At 40.3% G+C, this 26478-nt stretch overlaps 2 protein-coding genes across 2 annotated transcripts; one reads left to right on the forward strand and one right to left on the reverse strand.

Moving 5' to 3' along the window:
• Positions 1-217: 217 nt before the first annotated feature.
• Positions 218-7619, reverse strand: cptp (ceramide-1-phosphate transfer protein). The gene is made up of 2 exons (XM_074642476.1): positions 7229-7619; positions 218-2162 (listed from the first exon to the last, which is right to left on the reverse strand). Exons 1-2 carry the CDS (start codon positions 7354-7356, stop codon positions 1640-1642), a joined length of 651 nt encoding a protein of 216 aa, XP_074498577.1. The 5' UTR covers positions 7357-7619; the 3' UTR covers positions 218-1639.
• A 423-nt stretch (positions 7620-8042) lies between these two features.
• On the forward strand, positions 8043-26467 carry ints11 (integrator complex subunit 11). The gene is made up of 17 exons (XM_074642457.1): positions 8043-8266; positions 11728-11825; positions 13581-13654; positions 13758-13986; positions 14097-14195; positions 14278-14312; positions 14397-14535; positions 15764-15828; positions 16500-16689; positions 16779-16862; positions 16939-17028; positions 18715-18877; positions 18994-19104; positions 20541-20602; positions 20769-20911; positions 21322-21451; positions 25150-26467. The coding sequence occupies exons 1-17, from the start codon at positions 8239-8241 to the stop codon at positions 25213-25215; spliced, it is 1806 nt and encodes a 601-aa protein (XP_074498558.1). The 5' UTR covers positions 8043-8238; the 3' UTR covers positions 25216-26467.
• Positions 26468-26478: the final 11 nt, after the last annotated feature.

Raw genomic sequence — 26478 nt, forward strand, 5'->3', positions numbered from 1 at the left:
GTGTCAAATCAATGTAGTGGGCTAAAAAGTGCAATATTTCCCTCTGAATTGTAGTGGATTCGAAGTATAAAGTAGCATGAAACGGAAATACTCAAGTAAAGTAAAGTACAAGTATGTCAAAGTTGTACATAAGTACAGTACTCAAGTAAATATACTTAGTTACAGTACATTCCATCACTGTACCACTAAATAGAAATACTGTTACAAGAGAAAGTCATACATTCAAAGATTTACTCAAGTAAAGGTACAGTAGCATCAATATATATCAAAAGTAAAAGCACTCATTATTCAGAATGGCCCATTTCAGCCTAATATATATTATTTGATTCTAATTATTGACACATTAAAAGTACATCATTATTCTGAATCTGTGCTGGTAACCAAAGCTATCGAATAAATGTATTAATCAATATCTGTATCAAACAATCCCTCTGAAATGTAGTATAGTAGAAGGAAAAAGTAGCAGAAAATGGAAATACTTAAGTACAACTACCACAAACATGTACTTAAGAACAGTACTTGAGTAAATGCACTTAGTTGCTTTCCAACAGTGTGTAGAACATGGTTACATTCATGCATGTTCACATGCTTTATATCTGTGATTGGTGTTGAACGTTTTAACGTAGCACTACTCCTCCCAAATCCCTAATGAGGAAGGAAAAACATCACAATCAAACGTAACGTATATCCTCATTTACTTAAGACAACAGGTAACAAAATTAACAATAATTAATTGTCAAATCGAACATTACACAAGTTCACACTCATCAACCAAGTGGACTTTTTTTCATTAAGCTACTGTTTATAAATTCGGTTTGAATTAATGGTAAATATATATAATATATATAGTACAGTACATTCATGTAAAACAATTCCCCAATCACTTCAAATAAAGAATGACTGTGTATTTTGTCATTTATACATTCAATTAAAAGTTGCATTGTGATCATATACAGTGGGGTTAACAACTCGGAGTCCACTACTAAAAACTTTTGTTTCAGAAGTTACCAAAAATCATTTCTAAGGTTGCACTTTTTTTTCCTTTAAGTAAAATGGTGTGGTATGTGGTTTGGTTAAACTGCTATATGATTTTTTTATTATTTAATTTATTTTGAATCTCTCAAAAACCGAAAAATATGAAATTTACTATGATGTAAGAGCAAGACAAGCAGCTCATTTCTTACATTTCAGAACCTGGAACCATCAGAGGTTTGGTGTTTGGTGTCAATGATGAATCGATTGTCAAATGGCAGATTCATTTTCTTTTGCTTTCTTTTTTGATAAATAATTCATAACAAACAGCGATTGGCAGTGGGCAAAGACTTCTGGCCCCCTCTATTCCCTTCATCTACTTACATTAAAAACAAATACATCTACAAGCAAAAGTTGAATTAAAAGAGGTCCATTACAAAGAGTACATTACATTATAAACATGCAACATTACAATTAACAGTACTTTTGTATAATAAAAACTGGTAATGCAGTAGGTGCAGATTTGTGTCAGTGACGGCTAAATTAATAACACTGTACAGAGAATGAACAACCCTGAAGTCACCAAATACAGTAGCAGCTAGCTTTACAGCCCTTCATATTAAATCATGTAATGTATGAAGTGGCAAATAATATCACTTTTTGCTCTCTATGGTAAGTTGAGCAGGTTTTGTTGAGCGTAAATGTCCTCTGTGATCTGGTACACCTCAGAGATCAGAGGTAGAGCCTCCCCTAGCGTGGCCACGACCTGCTCTGGGGGGCCCACATTCATCACTTCAAAGAAAGCAAGTCGCCCTGGGAGCATGCAGAAGGCCATGCCTGCAGCCTTGCGGACCACCCAGGGGTGGTGCTGGGAAAGAGACTCATTGTATGAGTCTGTGCACATGACAGAAGTCTTGCTGTCCTCACTGCTGGTGCGGAGGCTCTCCAGGAAGAGCTCCAGCCACCTCAGCACGCGGTGGAGCCTCAGTAGAGTACGGCAGCCGGACTCTGGGTGGCTGCCTCCCTTGGTCAGGTCCACTAGTTTGTTCTCCAGCTCATATTTGACCATGGACTGGACAGTGACATACTGAGACCCGTTCTCACCATCCAGGTGAGTCACCAGGATGTTGATCTTGTTGACAGCATCCTTGGAAATGAAGCCAAACACACTCCCCAAGCTGTTCAGAAACCTATTAAAAGGATAAACAAAACAGTTTAACACCTCACACCTGACACTTTGTAGACTGTTACAGCTGAATGGAGTATGTACAGTACACTAACTGTTACAGCTGAGTGGAGTATGGTCTGGGTATCATCGGATAATCCGTTTTTCCTTTGGAATTCAGAAAGGAAAAAATGTTTTTTTATTTTTTCGTTTCTGAATCAAAAAATGAAAAACGAACCCAAACCGGGCCGTTTGTTTGTTTTTGCGAATTCCTTTTTTCATTATTCGTTTTTAATTGAAGAACGGAAGTCACGTGGGTTTTTCGTTTTTTCGTTTTAAACCACAAACGAAAGACGGAATCACGTGGTGCTCTGTTTGTTTTTTGTTTCCAAACGAAAAACGAAAAAACTAATTAAAAAAACGATCCGATTTAGTTTCTTCAAGTTTCTTTCTGTCATTTTCTGTTTTGAATCGAGGAGCGGAGAACGGCAGTCACGTGACCAGGAAGTGAAGGCAAACATGTCAAAATAAAAGCCAAGAAGATAGTTTGGTCATATTATAAAAGTGTAACATTATTTAAGAACAGGATCGAGGTAACAGTAGAAGATAAATAGGCTAAATAAATACACAAATAAATACATACTGTACATAGCTACGTAAATAGATTTTTAGTTTTTTGTTTTGTTCTTTTCATTAACACATGAATGTCTTTTATCCAAAAAGTGTGTGATAAATTACAGGGAGGGTCTCTACAGATGTTATACAGAACTCTCACATAATTGACAATTTTCTCTCTCACACCCTTACTATGGGCTGTTTCTTTATGTCGGCAGGTGAGAAGCACTATGTGGCTAAAGACCAAGGAGCTGGTGGTGGACTTCCGGCGGAGCACGAGGCCCCCAACTCCCATCACCATCCGAGGGAAGGAGGTGGAGGTGGTGGACACCTACAAGTTCCTGGGAGTACATATGAACAGTAGACTTGACTGGACTGATAACACCGAGGCCCTCTACAGGAAGGGACAGAGCAAACTGTTCTTCCTGAGGAGGCTCAGGTCTTTTAATGTATGCAATAGGCTGCTGCAGATGTTTTACCAGTCTGTAGTAGCCAGTGTTCTCTTTTTTGCTGTGGTATGTTGGGGGGGTAACATGAACACAAGGGATGCCAACAGACTGAACAGGCTGGTGAGGAAGGCTGGCTCTGTGGTTGGATCTGAGCTTTACGGTCTGGAGGTGGTGGCAGAGGGCAGGATGAGGAGGAAGCTGGACGCTATCCTGGAAAACCCCTTCCACCCCCTCCATGATGAGCTAGTCAAGATGAGGAGCACCTTCAGCCACAGACTCATCCCTCCTCGGCACAACACAAAGCGCCTGGGTCAGTCCTTCATGCTGGTAGCCATCAGGCTCCACAACCAAGGCTGACCCCCATATGACAACTATTAGGACTTTTAAGAAATTTAAACATGCACTATCTGCCGCACTTTACACTATACATCCTATATACCACTTTATTGCTGACTGCACATATGTACATATTACATTTATTTATTGTACATACATTTATTTATTGACGGACTGTACACACTATGTTCACCCATTCACTCTGTATCTTTTATATCTCTATTATTGTCTTTATAATTTTTGTATACCTTTACCTCTCCTGTGATTCACTCTGTTTGCTGATGTTGCTGCTTTGACACCTGAATTTCCCTCCGGGGATTAATAAAGGTCCATCTTATCTTATCTTATCTTATCTTATCTTAATCCTTTCAACACACCTGACACTTCCACCTGATCCCCTGCACTCCATTAGGAAGACTGTAGCCGAGTAGTTCTATATCATGATAATGCTGATTTTTCAACCAGCGATTATGACATTAATGCCAGCTAGACAGAATAAAGCTCTGTCTGTCATGACAATACTGTACTGGACTGAAGGCCACTCCATCACTCCAGATACTGTAGATTTAACAGATACCTGCTCTCTTCAGACGGCTGTAAAGAGTCACCCGAGTAAAGGAAAGGCTTTCAGTACAGTTCTATTGTCATGACAGACAGAGCTTTATTCTGTCTAGCTGGCATTAATGTCATAACCACTGGTTGAAAAATCAGCCTTATCATGATGTCGAACAAATTAACTAAATTACATATACTAACAAACAGACTAGAAATGATTGAAAAGCATCATAAACTACCAAACAGGCTAGAAATTATTGAAAAGCATCATAAACCACCAAACAGAATACAGAAAGTTAGTGATTTCCGTTTTTTAGTGAACTCAGGCTTATTAATCCTCATATTAGACTATGATGTCTGAAGGTTGGCAAACATGCTGATCAACCATACTTCTCTATCATTGACCATGATTATTGACTTGACTTTTCATCTATAAATGCGTCAAAATTGAAAATTTGACTGAAAAGAAAATCCTTGGGGATTGAGGAGTGGTGACCTCTGACCCCTACGGTGGGTAACGTCACAGAAGGCCCACTCATAAAATGCACTGACTTCACTGGTACCGAATCTCCCTCCAAACTAAATTGTAAAGCTGACGGCCCCTCAATATGAACTGATCAATACAATCAAACTTTATTGTCCACCAGGGTGGATTTTTCTCTTCGGCTCACAAAACACAGAAAACAACAGACAGCAGTTAGTAAAAAACAGAGACAGGTTATGTTACACATTAAAACAGTTCATGTCAGTGTCTGTGGCTCAGATCTGCTCAGTCACTGTGTTGAGTTAAGAGTATTGATGGCATTTGGGATGAAAGACTTTTTAAACACATGTTTAGTTGCCAGAGGGGCTCTATAGCGCCTCCCGACTGGCTGAAGAGAGGATGGGAGCTATCTGCCAGGATGCTCCTCGCTTTCTTCCTCGTCCTTTCTGTAAAAAGTTGAGTCAAGGGCTTTTGGGGTTTACCACCTATTTTGCCTACCATTGACACAATCCTAGACAGTTTATTCTTCTATCTACAGTGTAGGTGACCGTACCAGGCAGGAAGGTTAAAGGTTAAAATCCTCTCAACAATAGTTTTGTACACTAATTCTAAAATCTGCCGGCTGACACCGAGGCCACTAAGTTTCCTTAGAAGATAAAGTCGCTGTGAGCATCTCTTGAAGATATACTCTGTATTTTCAGAGAAGCTCACCTGGGTGTCCAGGACTGTGCCGAGGTATTTAAAGTGTTCCACAGTTTCAACATGTTGGCCATCAAGTGAAACTGGCTCTGTGATCAAATGTTGTTTTGTGCAGCACATGATTAATTCTTTCGTCTCAGCCACATTGATTTCTAGCTGGCTAGTGTGACACCGTGTCTGAAGGGCTGTAGTGTGGGCCAGATAGGCAGCTTCACCTAGTGGGCTGTTTCCTGTAAAAGGCCAACTAAGGCCATGTCATCCACATACTTAAACAGTCTAAAATGTTTCTCATTGGTCATAAATTCATTAGTAAAAAGAGAGAATAGCACAGAGGAAAGAACACAGCCTTGTGGGCAGCCTGTCTGACATGTTCTCCCTGACACAGACCCTCTGATCCACACAACTAACCCTGTGTTGATGTTGTGTTGAGATCAAGGAGCCTTTTCAGGAGAATATGCGTCTTCATTGAGTTAAAAGCTGAGCTAAAATCCACAAATAAAGCTCTGGCATAACCTTTAGGATGCATAAGGTGTTTTGTGGACGGTGTTAAGCAGTCAGCACAGCGTCGTCTGGGACTCTGTCGCTCTTATTTAAGCGAACTGGAGCAGATCTAGCTTAGTAGCCACTGTGCTGGTCAGGTGGCTGGCAAGAACTCATTCCATGGTTTTACACAATATGGAGGTTATTGCGATGGGCCAAAGATCATTTGGCTTACTTGCGCCTGGCTTTTTTAGCACAGGCCTAATTATTGTGAATTTCCATCATTTTGGCACAGTGCATGTGTCTAGGATATATAATTAATTAGGCTTTTTTAGGTACAGTATGTATTTATTTAGCCTATTTATCTTCTACTGTTACCTCGATCATGTGCTTAAATAATGTTACTTTTATAATATGACCAAACTATCTTCTTGGCTTTTATTTTGACATGTTTGCCTTCACTTCCTGGTCACGTGACTGCCGTTCTCCGCTCCTCGATTCAAAACAGAAAATTACAGAAAGAAACTTGAAGAAACTAAATCGGATCGTTTTTTTAATTAGTTTTTTTCGTTTTTCGTTTGGAAACAAAAAACAAACAGAGCACCACGTGATTCCATTTTTCGTTTGTGGTTTAAAACGAAAAAACGAAAAACCCACGTGACTTCCGTTCTTCAATTAAAAACGAATAATGAAAAAAGGAATTCGCAAAAACAAACAAACGGCCCGGTTTGGGTTCGTTTTTCATTTTTTGATTCAGAAACCAAAAACGAGAAAACGGCCGTTTTCTCGTTTTTGGTTTAAAACGAAAAAATAAAAAAAGTTTTTTCCTTTTTGAATTCAAAAGGAAAAACGGATTATCCGATGATACCCAGACCGGAGTATGTACAGTACACTAAATGTTACAGCTGAGTGGAGTATGTACAGTACACTAACTGTTACAGCTGAGTGGAGTATGTACAGTACACTAACTGTTACAGCTGAGTGGAGTATGTACAGTACACTAACTGTTACAGCTGAATGGAGTATGTACAGTACACTAACTGTTACAGCTGAATGGAGTATGTACAGTACACTAACTGTTACAGCTGAATGGAGTATGTACAGTACACTAACTGTTACAGCTGAGTGGAGTATGTACAGTACACTAACTGTTACAGCTGAATGGAGTATGTACAGTACACTAACTGTTACAGCTGAGTGGAGTATGTACGGTACACTAACTGTTACAGCTGAATGGAGTATGTACAGTACACTAAATGTTACAGCTGAGTGGAGTATGTACGGTACACTAACTGTTACAGCTGAATGGAGTATGTACAGTACACTAACTGTTACAGCTGAGTGGAGTATGTACAGTACACTAACTGTTACAGCTGAATGGAGTATGTACAGTACACTAACTGTTACAGCTGAATGGAGTATGTACAGTACACTAACTGTTACAGCTGAATGGAGTATGTACAGTACACTTACTTTATAAGACTACGCCACCCTGCGACGTAGTGTTCCAGATAGACTTCTTTATCGTCGGACAGACACAGCTTGAAGTTATTGAACACCTCCTGTAGGGTGAATGTCTGCTGTTCCTCAGGAGCAGCCATGGTGTTCTATCCGGAAGTGCTCTCGATAAAAGCGAATAGGTAACAAATGTATGAGCAACTTTGACTAACGGCTACCAACAAACTGGAGGTCGTGACAGATGTTAAGTACTGAGGTGTAAATTCAAAGTCCAAACACATTACTTGCAAGATAATTTAGAAAAAGAAAGAAAACGAAGCGTTTCTGTTCATCTGGGACCGACAGGTCATTCCTGCTCTGATCAGCTTCTACTGCGCAGACTCGAGCCGGACAACACAGGAAATTAGAGACCTTGCCTTCAAAATAAAAGCGTTGGCTTCGCTTTTGCATGGAGCACAGTGACTGGACTGTGGCCGATTGTGACCTTACTGAATGGATGGAACCGAAATTTAAAATGCTAAAAAATTGACAATGACATTGACAAAAAAATAGAAATGAAATCACGGTGTAATGTGAAATGGTCATGCCCTGCCTAATCTGCTTAATAAAGTCAATAATTTGGAAATGCCTGATCCAGCATATCAGATATCTACATCCCTAATATTGATTCTGAAAATACTTGAATCAACCTATAAACTACCTACATCGTGTAAATGAACGTGGAATGTAAACTTACCCCAAAACAAAGCACAGTCATTAACACAACACAGTCTTGTAACGATTTGCAAAAAAAGGGTTTTTTATTTTGAATGCGCTGCCCGGAAGTGTCGACATGTTACTGTGTGTAGCTTGACCATAGATGTCTTGACCCCGGGAAAAACACGTCGCTACTCGAAATGAGGCACATGTCCACACGTAAGACAACAGACCTTTCCTTGTAAACCAGGTGGTATTGATCGGAAGCAGACCTCCTCCCGGGTTGACTGGGTGTCACTCATCTATCTTCAGAACCAGGCTGAGAGAACATGCCTGAGATCAAAGTAACACCGCTGGGTGAGTATCGCTGCAGCGGCTAGCTAACAGCTGCTAGGCTACTTCCGTCAACAATAACTGTGTCTACAACTTCCACCTTATATATTCCTTAAGTGTCTGCCTCTCTTTCAAAAGCAATGCATTGTGTATCCTCTGTTCTGAAGGTCGAAAACAGCTTGTAAGTTTCCCCCGTTACTGTCAGTAGCTCAGGGTCTGCTCCAGAGTATTAGTGGCGGACGGGCTCTCAGCTTTGACGGGGGGGGGGGGCATTTCTTCACCTCATATAGCCTTTATTAAGTGTATATTTAACATTATCATGTTTCATGATAGAAATGAACTGACAGAGAGGCGTATGCATACTGTCATTTTATGGATACAGGCTCGCACGCACGCATACACACACGTGTTGTTATGTCCACAAAAACAGGTTATAAACTAACACCGTGTCCTAACTGGACATGAGCGTCCGACTATCGCGCCGCATCGCGCATCTGACGCTCTCTGTCCACTGAATCCGTTACATCTGCACTTCTGTTACGTCATGTAAACAAACCACGTACATATCAGCTGTGAGCTCCAGATCGGACTGCAGCTGGAGACTAACCACTTAAAAGATGGGTTAGTTGCTATCTTCCTGCGTTTGGAGCCTACTTTTTAAACAGAAAACACACGTCTTATATTGTGATATTTACTGGAAATAACATACGATATAGCCAAGAGCAAGTAGGTTGTTATCTAGCGATCCTCTCCAGCCAGCTACCACCTTATTATGGTTTCTGTAGTGAAATAAGGAGGTACTGTAGGCTACAGGTAACTCCTCAGGCCTTATTATGGTTTCTGTGGTGAAATAAGGAGGTACTGTAGGCTACAGGTAACTCCTCAGGCCTTATTATGGTTTCTGTAGTGAAATAAGGAGGTACTGTAGGCTACAGGTAACTCCTGAGGCCTTATTATGGTTTCTGTAGTGAAATAAGGAGGTACTGTAGGCTACAGGTAACTCCTCAGGCCTTATTATGGTTTCTGTAGTGAAATAAGGAGGTACTGTAGGCTACAGGTAACTCCTCAGGCCTTATTGTGGTTTCTGTAGTGAAATAAGAAGGTACTGTAGGCTACAGGTAACTCGTCAGGCACGCCGTGCGTCTTGCTCGTGCCAGGGTCAAAATGCGCTCACAGACAGGTGCCGAGATCCAGTAATCAGGGAGTTAAACAACACAGTAATCTAACATTCTGACTGATTTCTTCATAGCCACAATTTAAGTTAATAAAGATATTAAAGGTGGATGTTTGTCTCACCAGTTGTTGTCCCTGCTCAGCCTGCTGTAGTGTAACATTAGTCCATTGTTTTATTCCACAATACTGAACAGAATAATCCAAACAGGTAGAGTAAGATGTAAGAGGAGCACAGGATGCTTTTGACTCTCTTGTTCCTTTAATGCACCCAGTTAGGTCTACTTTCTCTCATTGTTTTCTATTGAGCTAGATTTTTAAAAAAAGAAACACACTAACGGCAAACGGAGCGGATCAAAACGAGGCTTCTTACTGAAATGTTGTAGTGACGGCTCATATTTCCTAGAGTTCCATAGTTGTCTCTTTGCGCGGTGTGTTCGTGTTTTATTTGAACCATTAGTGAGGTGGCTGTTATATTTTTTGACAGGTAGCTCGGAATAAAGTTTCACTAGTGAACTGCGAGCGTCAATGCTTGTGCTAAAAGTGTCAGTAATCAAGTTAATATGTTCATTTACAACCAGGATAACTGACCCGGTTTTCTCGGCTCATTTGATCTAAACTAATCAGCCGTTCCTCTCAATGTGAGTGACAGGAAACAATGGGAACAAGGCGCCGTGTTGCTCGCTGCCAGTTAGGACACTCCAATAAAAACCAATGTAATCAAGCCCAAGCCCAAGTACATGTCCTAGTTGTTTCCTAAATGCAAAACTATCACTATTTTGTGCTTTATTTTGCATTGCAGTGTTAAGTCCTTCCATTACCAAACTGTATGACTTCATTTTACTTATAGCCTAGCTGTTATTCCAGTTTAGTTATTTTGTCAGGAGAGAATTCAGCTGAGGGGGCACAGTGACCTTTTTGGACGGGCCTGGACCCCCAAGGCCAGCCCCTAACGCCGACGCTGCAGCAGCCGTGGTTAGCTGGAGAAGCTGGGGCTGTTTTCGAAACCGCATACTATACTAGTAGTACGTACTGATTTGGCCAAAATGTAGTATGTAGTATGCAGTATGCGAACAAAAGCAAAATCTCCAGTATGCCAGAAATACCCGGATGACGTACTGATTTGGAAAAATTCTCCAGTATGCATCGGACCAGTCTATCTCGCCTACTGTATCCCACAATGCAAAGCGCCGGAACAGCACAGGCTACGGGTATAAAAACAGCAGCCAAAAGCTGCTCTTTTTTTACGTTTTCTGTAGCCATTTCAACACTAAATTCACTTCTGAAAGTTTTTGAGGCGAGAAATCAACTGTGTAGATTATTAATATCGGCAGTTTTACGAAGTTAGATGGCGAATCGAACATTTGTTCCACCGTTGTCGGAGTTTAGAAGCTCCACAGAATACCGTGACAGCCAGCGAGCGCCTGCCCGGGTCGCTGCCAGCAAGCCGGGTAGTCACGCTCAGAGACTGCTATGAGCTGCTGGAGCTCTCTAGAGACCGGTCTGTAGACGAGAGGCTTTGATTTCCTTGTTGACGGATAGTTTGTTTAAATATCACAACACAGATGTCCATTATAAATTAACAGGAACCTGTGTTTATTTGCCTTTTTTCGAGTTAAAAAGCTCCACAATCACCCGCGGGCGTAGCTCGCTGGAGAGCCGGCCAGTGACGCTCACAGAGCGGCTGCAGAGCAGCAGAGTGGCGAGGGAAGGAGAGAGGAGAGGAGAGAGAAGAGGAGAGGGAAAGAGCAGCTTCTGACGGGGCAGAGAGGTTCCTGATGAGACAACATGACACTTTTTTAACATTTCTCTAATATCTGGAGGGAGATCAGTCCTTTTGCTGTAACTGAAAAAGCAGTTTGAGTAAAGTAAACGTTGTGGATGAATGTTTTATATTTCCCGTCTCTCCTCGTTGATGATCCTGTTTGTCGGACTTCTTTATGAGCTGTCAGAATAAATAGTTTAAACCTGCAGTATCTTATAAAGTAAACAAGCACAACATAAACAACAAAATCAAAGTTGTATTTTTTGATAATATTGTAATAGTGGTACAAGTTAGTTTTTTTGTCCTGTGCTTTAAGAGCTGGTTTGAAGGCTTAAGCCTCGTCTAGCATACTGCTAAATACATCACTTTAACTGTCACATACTGCATACTACTGAGGAACGCAGTATACAGTATCTACTGTATACTGTATACTGCGCTCCTCAGTAGTATGCAGTATGCGGTTTCGAAAACAGCCAGCTATCTTTAGTGGTGCATTCACTGTCTGTTTGTTTTTACAGCTTTCTCTCAACTTCACTGTTCCCTCTCCAAGGTGCTGGACAGGATGTCGGCCGCAGCTGCATCCTCGTCTCCATTGGAGGCAAAAATATAATGCTTGACTGTGGAATGCATATGGGATACAATGATGATGTAAGTAAAGTAGCTATTTTTTCAAAAGACAAATAACAACCGTGTAAGATAAACAGTATGTATAGGTGTTTTTCTTTGGTATGGTTCACTTCTTTCATAAACAACCTACATTTGTCCAAAAACTTGCATAAAAGAGGTGAAAAAAAGACACAAATTCAATCCAACATGGGAGCTGGACACGCAGGAACAAAAATTACAAAATGAAATGGCTAACAAACGAAGCCTTATGCATAAAGTTGAAGCAGGACAGAGGATAAAACCTTAGAATTTTTCCCCGAATCATGAAAACAACAAAGACTGCTGTGTCTGAGCTGCATCGCTGAAAGCATTACAAAACGTTGTGCCATGCAGCTTCATTTATAACAGACTCACACTATTAGACTACTCATTATACAACCCATACATTCACCCATCTCTCCTCTTTCCGTTTAGTTAAATAAATGTTTTTAAACACCTGCAGTTTCATCACCAGAGGCCTGTATTACGAAGCAGGATTTGGCGTTAGCGAGGTAACTTCAGGGTTAACTCTGGGTTTTCCATCCTAAGAAGGTGGACCACTTCTTACCTGGGTAGATCACCATGTTAACTGATGCTGAACAGCTAGCCTGCTCCGGAGCAGGTTATGTTCCAGATAAGAGATCAACTCGTATGAAAGCACCTCCTACTGACCAATCAGAGCTCAGTGCGGTGATTGTATGATAATATTACACACATATGAAGAAGTTTAAGTCATAATCCAGACTAAAAACAACACAGTTTAAACTGACAAATGCAGGAAGGAACGCTGGATTTATGCTGTGGGTGTTTACCGCTTTATGTTTTTATATTTATTTATTTTTACTTGGTCTTGAGTTCGTTTCACGGGGGCAGGTGAAAGAAGATTGAAATAGTCATAGACGCCACACGTTACACACATGGTAAAAAGAAGTGTAATCCAGTCATCTATTACACTCTTAAAAGCTATTTATATCTAGACGACTATATCTGACTTTTGAGTGTCCCGTTAAATTAATAAGTCTGTTAATTTACGCATTCACACATCGGGAGTTTTTTCTTTTGCCAGCTGTTCTTCCTGCATTTGGCAGCTTCAACTGTGTTACTATTAGTCTGGATTAAGTGTTTAATTTCTTCATATTTGTCTAATATAGTTTGCTCTTCCTTTGTTAAATGTGCCACTCTGTCTGTCTGTGGACTTGTCCATGTCTGTGATTGGTTATATGCTGCAGACACCGCCCCGTTCATGTGGACACGCTCATAACCAGACTGAGAAACCCTGGGTTGACTTACTGAGTTGATAACCAGCGTCGTAGGACCGCTTAGCGGGATCTCGTTTGTTAGAGTTAGTGAAGCCAGATAGGGAGAAGATACCCTGGGTATGTTGAACTGGCTTCGTAGTACAGGCCTCAGGTGGTTGCTGTAAAACAGGGGTGTTGTTGGTCTGGCTAATCATCACTTTGAAATTAGAGGTGAAGATTACGCAATTAATTGATTAGTCAATCTACAGAAAAATATCAGCAACTATTTTGATAATCATTTAATCATTTAATCACTTAAGTTACTTTTTTAAGCAAATAAATCCAAACATTCTCTAGTTGCAGCTTATTTGGGTTTTGGACGATGGTTGGACAAAACAAGATAATTGAAGACATTTCATCAGCTTTTAAATCATATTGTGAGAGTCATGTTTTTGACCTTGTGAAGGAGATAAATTCCAGTAAAATCCCGATTGAATGCATGTCTGTATTGTCATTGCAGAGACGTTTCCCAGACTTTTCTTACATAACTCAGAATGGGCGTCTGACAGATTTTCTGGACTGTGTGATCATCAGGTTTGTTGTCGTAATATTCACAGTACATAGTGCCATATCTCTACCATTAATATGCATACAATAAATAAAGTGTTTGTTACATGGCTACCTGTTCCTTTCTCAGCCATTTCCACTTGGACCACTGTGGCGCTCTGCCCTTCATGAGTGAGATGGTGGGCTACGATGGACCCATCTACATGACGCATCCCACCAAGGCCATCTGTCCCATTTTGCTGGAGGACTTCCGGAAGATCACCGTCGACAAGAAGGGAGAGACCAACTTCTTCACCTCGCAGATGATCAAGGATTGCATGAAGAAAGTGGTGCCTTTGAACCTCCACCAAACTGTCCAGGTGCAGTGCTCATGTCATTTTTTGATGACATCCATCTATAAATCATTTCTGTACCAGCTGCTCGTCTCTTCTGATGGACAATCAAGCTGTTTTTGTTGTGCTGCTGGCAGGTGGATGATGAGCTGGAGATCAAGGCGTACTATGCAGGCCACGTCCTGGGAGCTGCCATGGTGCACATCAAAGTGGGATCAGAGTCTGTGGTCTACACTGTGAGTGTAAACAAGTCTGCACTGTGTCAGAGTCGGTGAATTTGACAGACACGATCTCAGAATAATGTCTTTTCATTTTTAGGGAGACTATAACATGACACCGGACCGGCATTTAGGGTAAGTGGCCTTTACTGCATGTCATGATACTATGCTGGAGTTTATGCCTACACTCTCTTCATCCTTGTGTTTGTGTATTTGCAGCGCTGCATGGATCGACAAGTGCCGTCCAGACATGCTCATCTCAGAGTCTACATATGCCACCACCATCCGTGACTCAAAGAGGTGCAGAGAGAGGGACTTTTTGAAGAAAGTACACGAAAGCATAGAAAGAGGAGGAAAGGTAATTTATGGAGTTAGTGGAATTCTGTATTTCAGGGTGTTTATTTTCCTTTTTATATTTCATCATGGAGAGAAAATTCAGATTTTTACAAATCTTAGTAGGGCTGCAAATAACTAATTATTTTTATTGTTGATTAATCTGCCGATTATTTTCTCGATTACTTGATTAGTTGTCTGGTCTTTAAATTTGTCAGAAAATGTTGAAAAATGAAAAGTCAGTGTTTCCCAAAGTCCAAGATGACGTCCTCAAATGTCTTGCTTTGTCCACAACTCCAAAGATATTCAGTTTACTGTCATAGAGGAGTAAAGCAACCAGATAATATTCACATTTAAAGCAGCATTGGGTAGAATTGGAGCATGAGACAGGTAATCTGAAAAAATATCATGTGCCTCGGTGTCCTCCGGTGTCCTCCGGTGTCCTCCGGTGTCCTCCGGTGCTCCTAATGGCATCTGCAAGATTTCACAGACCGGAGGAAAACAACCAATCGGAGCCGAGCTGGAGCCTTGCCGTCTCTGAGCAGCTGTCACTCATACACAAATTCCAATCACACGGTCAAACTAGGCAGCGCTGATCAATCAGATCTTGTAGTGCACAGTTTAGCTGTAAAATGAGAAAGTTTGTGACCGAGCAGCCATTTTGAGATCAGTTGAGGAAATACCAAGCACCGCCCACCAGCCGGAACAAAAACGTTGTCATTTTACAGCTAAACAGTACACTACAAGATGATTCTGAGAACATCTGAGGAGAGAAATAGACATTACAGTAACAGAATATTGATTCATATTTGATCAGCGCTGCCTAGTTTGACCGTTTGATCAGAGTTTGCGAGTGATTGACAGCTGCCTCCGTTGAATGAACAGCCAATAGGAACACTCTCTCTCTGAAATGACCTGTGATTGGCCAAAGTCTCCCGTCACGGGCTAGATTTTTCTAAAGCCTGAAAACAGAGCCATGAGGAGGAGCAGAAGTCTAGTTATCTCACAGAACACTTGAATTACAATATGCTGAAAGGTTAATATGGGGTTTTTGCCCAGTGATGCCACAAATATACTTATTACTGCAGGTTTAAGAAGCTGGAATCACAGAATTTTGACTTTTGTTTCTTAAAGAGCCACTCCCACCGATTAACAGATTATCAAAATAGTTGGCGAATAATTTAATAGTTGACAGTGAACTGATTAATTGTTGCAGCTAGAAATCTCAGTAAGATCTTTGTTTGTCTTTTCAGGTTCTCATTCCAGTTTTTGCCCTTGGAAGAGCACAAGAACTCTGCATCCTGTTGGAAACATTTTGGTAAGTTTGTTCATCAAAAGGGGCGGCTGTGGCTCAGAGAGCAGAGCAGGTTGTCCACCAATCGGAAGGTCGGTGGTTCGATCCCCGGCTGCTCCGGGTCAAATGTTGATATGTCCATGAGCAAGACACTTAACCCCAAATTGCTCCTGAAGGCATAGCCATCGGTGTGTGTGAATGAGTATTTAGATTAGATCCTGATGGACAAAGTTGGCACCTTAGCAGCCTCTGACATCAGTGTATGAATGTGTGTGTGAATGGGTGAATGCTGACATGTAGTGTAAAGAGCTTTGAGTGGTCGGAATACTAGAAAAGCACTATATAAATTCACATACACTTTCTGATATTTTCTTAAACATCAGTGTAGGTTTGTGGATGTAAATAAATCTGAGATGTGTGGAGATAATCACTGTTCCCTGGCTGGGTGATATCACATTTTTGTGGTTCATAATTGTTGGTGTTCCAATTAAATAGAAGGTCCTGTCAATGTGGAGTAATTGCACATGATTACAATACACAAAAGGTCATAAATTATCTGGAATAAAAGAAAATAGCAGCTCCCTTAAATAGCTGTATTCATTTGATCAAGCTTGATAGAATAATGGTATATCAACGTTTTCAAATGAAGTGGCGGCTCATTGGGCAGACACTAATTACATCCTCTCCCCGAACAGGGAGAGAATGAACCTAAAGGCCCCGATCTACTTCTCCACGGGGCTGACGGAGAAAGCGAACCATTATTACAAGCTTTTCATAACATGGACCAACCAGAAGATTCGAAAAACCTTTGTACAGAGAAACATGTTTGAATTTAAGCACATCAAGGCCTTTGATCGCTCCTACGCCGATAACCCTGGACCTATGGTACGTTTTGTTTTTTCCCTCCAAAGTGTAAAAGGTTTCAGGGTGAAAATTCAAATGGCTGTGAACTACAACAATATGTACACTTTCAGGTGGTGTTTGCCACACCAGGTATGCTGCATGCCGGCCAGTCTTTGCAGATCTTCAAGAAATGGGCTGGCAATGAGAAAAACATGGTGAGTCTCATAAGAACATGGAAGATTACGTTTTTAAATAACAATACGTGATAAACAATACGCCTTTTTCTTTTAGGTTATCATGCCTGGGTATTGTGTACAAGGAACAATCGGTCACAAGATCCTTAATGGGCAGAGGAAACTGGAGATAGAAGGGAGAGCAACAGTAAGAGTTTTTAATTTCCCCTTTCATCTGTGTCAGTTCTGGGATCACACTGTGTTTTATAGCTTGAATTATTGCTTTGAGCTCCACAGACAAAGTCACATCATCATGTTATCCCTTTTTTCTCCTCTTCCTCGTGACTTCAATCTGCTAATGCAACATTTTGGGAAATTTGATCAAAACCACTGTCATATCTGTCTGTTAAACACTTACCACAGTCAGGACGCAGTGAGCTCAGCTTAGCATAAAGACGGAAAACAGGTAGCCTGGCTGTCCAATGGGAACAAAATCTGCCTACTTGCACCTTTTAAAGTTCAGGTTATGTGTGGTACCATTTCTTGTCCATAACTCTCTTTAAACCCCACAATATGTCACCTTTTAAACAAACAAGTTATAACATGCTAATATTGAGCTTTAGACCAGGGGTTGTCAACCTTTTGTAACTTGAGGCCCACTTCTGATTGTTAAAAGAATTCCAAGGCCCACCTTCCAAATAAATGACAAACTGGGCTATAAATATGTGCTATGACACTGTCAGGTGTAATGACCCACATACATATTCAGCTTGCCCTCACCCATCACTGCCTGCCATTATGGATCCAAAGTATTCAGGGACATATTTCCTCACCATATTCTCTGGGGTTTTTACTGGTGCAGGGTTGTCTCCAACATCACTCAATCCTTTCCAAAAACGCTCCATATTGTGTCTCTGCATCCGAGACATATATGTCTGTAAAGAGGAGACTTGTGGGTACACATAGAACCCATTTTCATTCACATATCTTCAGGTCAGAAAGTCAGAATAGCAGATTTTAATCAGAGGTAGCAGAGGTTAATTGAACCATTTGGCAGTACCTGCGCAGCCCACAAGGTGGTGCTCTGAGGCCCACCAGTGAGCCCTGGCCCTGTTGGTTAAGAATAGCTCCTGTAGTCAGAGCCAGGCTAGCTGTTTCCCCCAGCTTCCAGTTTTTAGGCTAAACCAAGCTAGCCGTCTCCTGGCTTTAGGTTCATACTTAATGAGGCCAACATTAGAGTGATATCGATCTTCTCATCTAACTCTCAGCAGGAAAGCCAATAAGAGTATTTCCCAAAAAGTTCCCAAAAATTGTGATATATGTGAAAAAGGTTCAAGGTAAATAAAGATATCTGTCATATGTCAATTCCAGCAAAGCAGTCTTTGGTCTCAGGTTCCTTCAACAATGCTCATAAAATATCTATATATAAAACGGGAAATCACACAAGTTAATATAAAAGCAAAAATATAATAATTTAAGGCATACAATATTGCAGTTAAAATAAATTTAAACATAAGTAAATATAAAATAGTAATGTCAATTTGTAAATTTATAATTTAGTTGATGACAGTATTTCAGATGGGAAAAGTGAATGTAAACAGGATGTAGTATGTTTATGCATGATTTGAAGTAATATATGTACACAGAGGTGTAAACAGGAGTGTAGTATGAAATAGTACTAAACATATATACAGTATACAGAGAAGTAGACAGGAATGTACAGAGAAGTAATTAATATGTGTATATATATTTATATATATATATATACATATATATATATACACACAGGTGTAACAGTTTGTAAAACAGTATTTAAAGTATATAAAGGTTAAGTGTCAAGTGATGAGCACAACACTACCACAGTGATTGACTCCTTTTTCTTTGATTCTTCCAGTTGGAGGTGAAGCTACAGGTGGAGTACATGTCCTTCAGTGCCCATGCAGATGCCAAGGGCATCATGCAGCTCATTCGCATGGCGGAGCCTCGGAACATGCTGCTGGTACACGGGGAGGCGGTGAAAATGGAGTTCCTCAAGGGCAAGATTGAACAGGAATTCAGTAAGTGCATCTCCATCCACAGAGATAATGTCAGGCTGATTAAAAGTCATGTGTGCACGCTCACAGACGGAGGACAAGGTGTCGTCAGCCCCATTAATGTTGTTTTTAAATGGCAGGCATAGATTGCCACATGCCAGCCAACGGAGAGACGGTGACTGTGACAACCAACCCCAGTGTGCCTGTGGATATCTCACTCAACCTGCTCAAGAGGGAGATGGCTCTCGGAGGTACGCTTTGTCGATTGTTTAGGAATTAGTTTGTTTGATTCACAACCTGAGGAGTAATAGAGTGGGGCAAAGTTTGTCTTTAGTAACAGTGGTAGGTACAGGTTTCCTACGCAGTTTCGGTTGTTCAGCGTGGTTCACACAGCCAGTTCTCTTATCACCAAAATAGCATGAGCCAAATCAGTTGTCACGATGTCAAATGTCATGTATGTGAGATGGTAGGACTCTAAAACCAGAGACAATCAGTAGAGATGTGTATCAGGACAGTACAACACTGGTTTTCCATACTCCTCGTTGATTTTTTCTGTCCAGTCTCCAAACTTCTCAAGACTCATCTGAACATTTTGACATCTGTAGGGTTTCTGTGTCAGTTGGGTGAGGTATGACTGCAGGCGTAGGAATACAGTTTTTTGATAAAATTACACGTCTGGGCAATTATCACAAATTAGCCAACACCGTACGCCTCACATTGATATATATTATCAGTTGACTAATGTTGGTTATATCCATCAAAAATGTTTCAATTCTATAATGTTTGAAACATTTAAAGTATAATATGAACCACTTCAGACGGTACTACTTCTGCCAGAGCTGCAGCTAGCTGATGATGCCTAGTACAACGGGTTGCCAGGTAGTCAGGTCAGGTATCCACTCTTTCACACTTCATAATAATAATCAATAATAGCCCGAAGAACCTTAAAATTACAAAGGAGTTATAATGAGATTGTTTGAGATTTGTAAAAATTAGGGCTGTCCTTCGATTCAAATATTCAATCATGATTAATCGCATGATTGTCCATAGTTAAAGGGAGATTTGTCAAGTATTTAATACTCTTATCTACATGGGAGTGGACAAATATGCTGTTTTATGCAAATGTATGTATATATTTATTATTGTAAATCAATTAACAACACAAAACAATGACAGATATTGTCCAGAAACCCTCACAGGTACTACATTTAGCATAAAACAATATGCTCAAATCATAACATGGCAAACTGCAGCCCAACAGGCAACAACAGCTGTCAGTGTGTCAGTGTGCTGACTTGACTATGACTTGCCCCAAACTGCTTGTGATTATCATAAAGTGGGCATGTCTGTAAAGGGGAGACTCGTGGGTACCCATAGAACCCATTTACATTCACATATCTGGAGGTCAGAGGTCAAGGGACCCCTTTGAAAATGGACATGACAGTTTTTCCTCGCCAAAATCTGCTGCAAGTTTTGGACAAGCTAGTATGACATGGTTGGTACCGATGGATTCATCAGGTTTTCTAGTTTCATATGAGTATATCAGTATCTTCACTCTAGCTTTAAAACTGAGCCCACTACAAATATTGGTAGGGACAATTCAGTAGCACCCAAATCTACGCCTATGTTTTGAAGTGGTTATTTACTTGTTTATTTATTGATGTTCTAAACCATTGTTGTGTTGAAGGGCCGCTTCCTGATCCCAAAAAACCTCGCACCATGCACGGAACCCTGATCATGAAAGAAAATGTAAGTTCACATACTAACTCTGTCAGTGCAGTAAAGTCTGTCCCTCTTGGACTTTCTAAATCCTGTCGTGACCTTTACATTAATGACCTGCAGTCTAGCGGCGTTTGCTCGGGCTATCGCGATCGTCATGGTGATGTAAATCCTCGTTGTCTTCCCCTGCGCACAGAGTCTGAAGCTGGTGTCGTCGGAGCAGGCCCTGAAGGAGCTGGGCCTCAACGAACATCAGCTACGCTTCACCTGCCGCGTGCAGCTCCAGGACCCGCACAGCGACGCCGACACGCTTCACAGAATCTACACACACCTCAAGAGGTGAGAGGAGCACGGCAGGAAGAGGAGGGTCACTGGGCCTCCTGCATCTACATATTAATCTGCATTATTTTGCAATTCACCCATATCCACTTTCTCTACCTTCCTCCTGTGAACCACATCACTGTGTTTCTGCCTTTTTTTTCTCCTTGTTCACATTTATTAAAAATGTGATTTTCTCGCAGGGTCTAATTTCTAGTCTCTATTTGTGGTATACTTCAGGATATACAGTATGTGTCATTTCTGTTTTCTGAGAATTCAGATTTTGGAACTTATCTCCTTTACTTGCTTGTGATGTAAAGATGTTTAACTTATGTATCATATTTCTATAACACCTTTCATTTCCTCTGCATTTTGTGACATTTAAGATAACTTCTATTATAAACCCTCACTTTTGCATTCCTCTGCTTCAGCGTGTTAAAAGGTTACACCATCCAGCACCTCCCCGATGGCACAGTCATGGTGGAGTCTATCGTCATCAAAGTCTCCTCCTCCGCCGAAGACACCAACACCAAGGTCCTGCTACTCTCCTGGAGTTATCAGGTACAACTTGTTCATTGACTATGCTTCACTGATTTCATTTTACAATGGCCTCTAAATGCTCTTTTAATTACCTTGCACAACACGGCTGTTTTGAGACTAGTTCAGTTCTGACCTTTATTGTCCCACAAGAGGAAATTCTTTTGGCAGGCATAAAAACATAAACACAATAAAAACACAATGGTCAGATATAAGGCCATTACAATATATATAATAAAATTATAATAATAAATAAACTACGGTTTCGACATTGAGAAGGACATCAACATTCTCACTTCATCTTTTTATTTTAATAGACAAGGAATCAAGATGAAACCTAATTATACCCCCGCGACAACGTAGTCGGGTATATTGCGCTCTGCGTGTCCGTCCTTCCGTCCGTTCACATGTCACACTTTCGTTTCTGGAGCAGAACTCGGAAACTATTTAACTTAGGAACTTTGGTACGATGGTTGACAGAGCGGTCTAGTTGTGCCTTTTGGGGGTTAGAAGTCCAGGGTGACCAACATTTTGAATCATTTTTCCAAAAGGGCAAAAACGTTGGCCCTACTTTAGCAGGGGTCAAGCAGTGAGAAGGGGTCAAGCAGTGAGAAGGGGGATGTGAGCCATGCTCACTTTTGCCTTTTTTCTTTTCTCTTCGCACTTAGCACTTCTTTTTTTAATCTTTATTTCAGAGTAAAAACGCCTCCTTTAGTGTACATCTTAAATATGTTGCCTAAGCCTGGTGATAGGGCTGAGATCATTCATGGACAAGGAAATATATAGTTGTGTATCCCTCAAGGAGCAAATTACAGAATCATGAGGTATCAAAAAAACAGTCATCAGCATTCAAAACATCTACAGCCAGATGTGCTTGTTTCCAAGTCTTTTAGAAGCACTTTAAAGACATTCAGTGAGACCAGCTCTCTAAGTTTCAGCTCATTTTGTTACTGATTCCAAGAAGAGGGAGCAGCATACTTGAATGCCCTTTTTCCCAGTTCAGTACGGACTTTGGGGACAGTTAGTAGATTTAAGTCCTGGGAGCAGAGACAGTAACTTCAAGTACTTTTTTTGAAGGATGTAGGTCTGTAAGTAAGATGGAAGCAGACCAGGAATAGCCTTATAAATAAGAATACACCAGTGATTCAGTCTATGGATGGACAAGGCATCCTACCAGAGCATACAGAGAGCAGTGGTGTGTAATAATGAATCTATGTGCTCCATGGTAGACAGTATCCAGCGTGTGCAGGCTTTGGGAAGATGCATGTACTGTATATAACATCGCTGTAGTCCAGCACAGACATAAAGGTGACAAGTCGCTTTTTGGCCTTGAAAGAAAAGCAAGACTTGTTTCTAAAAAGAACGGACACCTTTGAGTCGATGCTTATGCAGATCATTGACACCTCTGTGGAGCTGTTCCGGTACTGTGGTGCTGAGATCTGAACCCACACTGAAGCAGATCAAAAACGGCCATAAGCAGTGAGCTAATTGTAGAGTTGATCATAAACAAGCACCAAGGTACTTATAGCTGTCCACTGTTTCCACTTTTGGCCCTTTAACAATAGTGCGAGAAGTGGACGTGACTTTTGTCTCAAGTCAGTAAATATATCTTTGGTTTTATAACTATTCTGTCTCAGATAGTGATCATCACGCCGCTGTACAAGACCACTAACCACAGGCCCATCTGATGATTCATTTCTGTGAAGCTGACAACCACTGTCAGCTGTAAGCTCTCCATAACACTTCATTTTACTGCTCTGCAAATTTCATGGTAATTAAGTGATAATTAGCAAGTAACCTATTTGAAATTTATTTGGAATTACTGCAAAATTACCCCGATATATATTTACCTCAAAATGTATCACAAATGACTTTATCATAAACATTATTTGGTTAGATTTAATTGAATTTATTTTTATATAGCGTCAAATCATAACAGAAGTTATCTCGTGACACTTTTTATAAAGAGCAGGTCTAGACCGTACTCTATAGTTTAGAGACACAACAAGAGATCAGCCAAAGGAAGTGAAAACACTTGTGTGGGCGGACAGTATGAGAGTGGGGGCTCTGAAAGTGAGAATAAGGTGAAAGTAGGAGGTGGGGGAACCTGCCTGTAGTAGCTTCAGCCACTGCGTCATGGAAGGAGAGTGGTTTCGGTGGCACCATGTACTCCGAGCAAAGCACAAAGAGCAAGAAAAATGAGATATGTTGTGTGTTTCTGTCTCTTTTTCATATCGTCTCTGTCTTTTATTCTCTCAAAAAAGACGTTTACAGATTTGATTTCCACGAAAGTTAATATTGTAGTTTTTGATGGTATCTGTTAGATTATCAAGTGTTTGTGTTTGAGATCTAATCAGGTACTCAATAAGAAGTCATCAATTGTGGCAACAGTTTTAAGATTACCTTGAGCTCCTTTGTCTGTAAGCTTCATTGTAGAAGATACATCTTTGACATGGATTCTCTTAGTCAATTTATTTTGAATTTATTATTAATTTTATATAATACTTTTTAGTGACTAAGATAGATACTTTATACATACTTTCTTATGGCTGTAAAATGCTACTGCTTTTACTACATGTATAATATAGACCCTTTACATGGCAGGAGAAGCACAGGTCTGCATTTTACTGTCCTACCTAAATGTAATGCTGTTATGTTGTTATTAATGTTCTTAATCACATCTGTGCTTCTCATGTAACAACAGGGCAAAATGTCTGCCGTGCGAACGCCCATTAACACTTGACTTTTGCTGGTTGCACTCACCAAATTAAACTTGAAAAACTATTATCTCAATGTTTTTTATTATAGGTATCCAGTGAAACAATGAATTCGATTAGAAATGATCAGACAGACAGATAATTAAACGGCAACTACTCTGACAAGGATTCAAAGGTTCAGTAATATGTGTAGTAAAAAAGTAAATGCAAATACTGTAAGGATTAGAATAAAGAAATTATAAAGGATAAAAATATAAATGATAAAAATACAAGAAGAAAAAATCAAATATGTGAAAACTTAAAATGAATCATATTTTTTGTTGCAAAAATGCCAAACTTTCATTCAGCTTCTAAAATATAATATGTTTCTGTCTTTCTGTCTGTTATGTCATTCTAATCTGAATATCTTTGGACTGTTTATCAAACAAAACAAGCAATCTGAAGACGTCACCTTGGGCTTTAGGAAGTTTTCAAGCATTTTCATTATTTTTGGACATATTCTAGACCAAACAATTTATTGACAATATAATCTGTTGATCAAACAATAATGAAAAGTTGCGTTAGTTGCAGACCTAATTCACTGTAATATTCAGTATAGCAATAGTTGCCAGCCAGGTGAGGCCAAGGAGGTCACAAAATTATACATTTTTCTCTGAGTTTTCATTCATACTTGCTTTTTTTTTTTCTTGTGGAATATCCAATAGTTTCACCTCTTCAGAGTGAAAACTCACTCTGACATACTGTCTTCAACAACCAGGGGTTGCAAGTAGCAACTGCTTAAGTAAGGTGTCATTAGGTAAAAGAACATTTGGGAACCACTGTGACAGATACTAAATAGTTACTAGTGAATACTGCTTTTGGTCAGTCCTCTTCAATTCCTCTATGTGCTGATATCACTTTCAGGGTATCTGTGTTTATGTAGAAATGTGTTGAAGTCAAAATGTGGTGCTTGTCTTTTCCTTCAATGCTTCGTCTTTGACTCGATGTTGTGGTTTTCTTTGTCAGGACGAGGACCTGGGCAGCTTTCTTTCAACTCTGCTGAAGAAGGGGCTTCCATCTGGACTCTGCTGAAATATCTTTTGTTACAAAACTACGAACATTTGAAGGATTTCAAAAGAATTCATGTACCGTCACTCTTTTGAACCTGGATTTACGGAGAGGGTGAAAACTCCTTCCCAGTGCAGAACTTTAATCTCTACAACAACATTAAAGGGGAACAACAGCCATTTTTAAAAAACATTGATATTATTCTGGAGGCTACATAACATGATGGGAAAAATACTGCAACTTGCTCATGTACGCACATACTGTATTACTAAGGTGCGTCGGGAAACCACAAGGTGGCAGCGTATAGAATTTCAACAACATTTGCAATATAAATAAACATACTCTCACTTTCTGACTCTATTTTACATTAACAACACTGACTTCTTTCGTCTTCCAGTACTTATAGTTTATGCAAGTGCTGTCCACTGGAACGGAGAGATCCATGACAGGATTTCAGCGCATGGTCATCCCGCGGCTAGTGACCATGCTAGCGACAGGCAGGGCATATTGGTAGTTATCGAGATAGTAAAATAACATTAGCTGTAGCTTATTCCGGGAAATACAGTACTAGACTTTTGTTAACTGAGTACAGCGCGGATGGGAATTGTCTGAGATGCCTTACTGGTGTGCTGCACTGTGGAAACTACGAGCTGCTACAAGCTAGCTGCTGCCCAAATCCTGTCATGGATCTCTCCTCTCCAGCGGACATCACTTGCATAAACTATAACTACTGGAAGACAAAAAAAGTCAGAAACATATGTACTTATACAGTTTCCCTGTCTTATAAGTGTTTATTATTAACATCAAATATAGTCAGATAGTGACAGCATGGTTATTTATATTGCAAATGTAGTTGAATTCTATACTCCATTCATAGCGCCACTGACGGTGTTTACCGTGATGACGCTGCCACCTTGTGGTTTCCTGGCGCGCCCTCCCAATATGCGCGTACATGAGCAAGTTGCAGTATTTTTCCATCCCGTTATATAGCCTCCAGAACAATATCAATGTTTTAAAAATGCCCGTTGTTCCGCTTTATGGCTGAATTTGCTCCCTTTGACTTTTGGGATAGTGACCCTTACTTATTCAGGCTGCTGCCCTGATTGGCCCGTTCTTCTCTAGTGATGTTGCAGATTCTTTCATGGACTCATTTATAGACTGAACTGCACAAGACTAAGAACAATAAGATACTCAAAATTCTGATATGTCCCTTTATTTTGATGTACAAGGTCATTCAATTTATTTCAAATTTAAATAAAAATTTTTATAGAAACGTTTCTTGCAATA

The sequence above is a fragment of the Sebastes fasciatus genome, chromosome 8 (genome assembly GCF_043250625.1).
Source record: "Sebastes fasciatus isolate fSebFas1 chromosome 8, fSebFas1.pri, whole genome shotgun sequence".
In the NCBI taxonomy this organism is placed as follows: domain Eukaryota; kingdom Metazoa; phylum Chordata; class Actinopteri; order Perciformes; family Sebastidae; genus Sebastes; species Sebastes fasciatus.

What these genes read in the sequence shown, in the direction of transcription:
- cptp (XM_074642476.1), bottom strand. Translation starts at nt 7,356, where the DNA reads ATGGCTGCTCCTGAGGAACAGCAGACATTCACCCTACAGGAGGTGTTC. An exon ending in GGGTGGCGTAGTCTTATAAA is followed by an intron (nt 2,163 to 7,228) that starts GTAAGTGTACTG and finishes TCCTTTTAATAG; the next exon opens with GTTTCTGAACAGCTTGGGGA.
- ints11 (XM_074642457.1), top strand. Translation starts at nt 8,239, where the DNA reads ATGCCTGAGATCAAAGTAACACCGCTGG. An exon ending in ACCTCCACCAAACTGTCCAG is followed by an intron (nt 13,987 to 14,096) that starts GTGCAGTGCTCA and finishes TGCTGCTGGCAG; the next exon opens with GTGGATGATGAGCTGGAGAT. An exon ending in GCATAGAAAGAGGAGGAAAG is followed by an intron (nt 14,536 to 15,763) that starts GTAATTTATGGA and finishes TTGTCTTTTCAG; the next exon opens with GTTCTCATTCCAGTTTTTGC.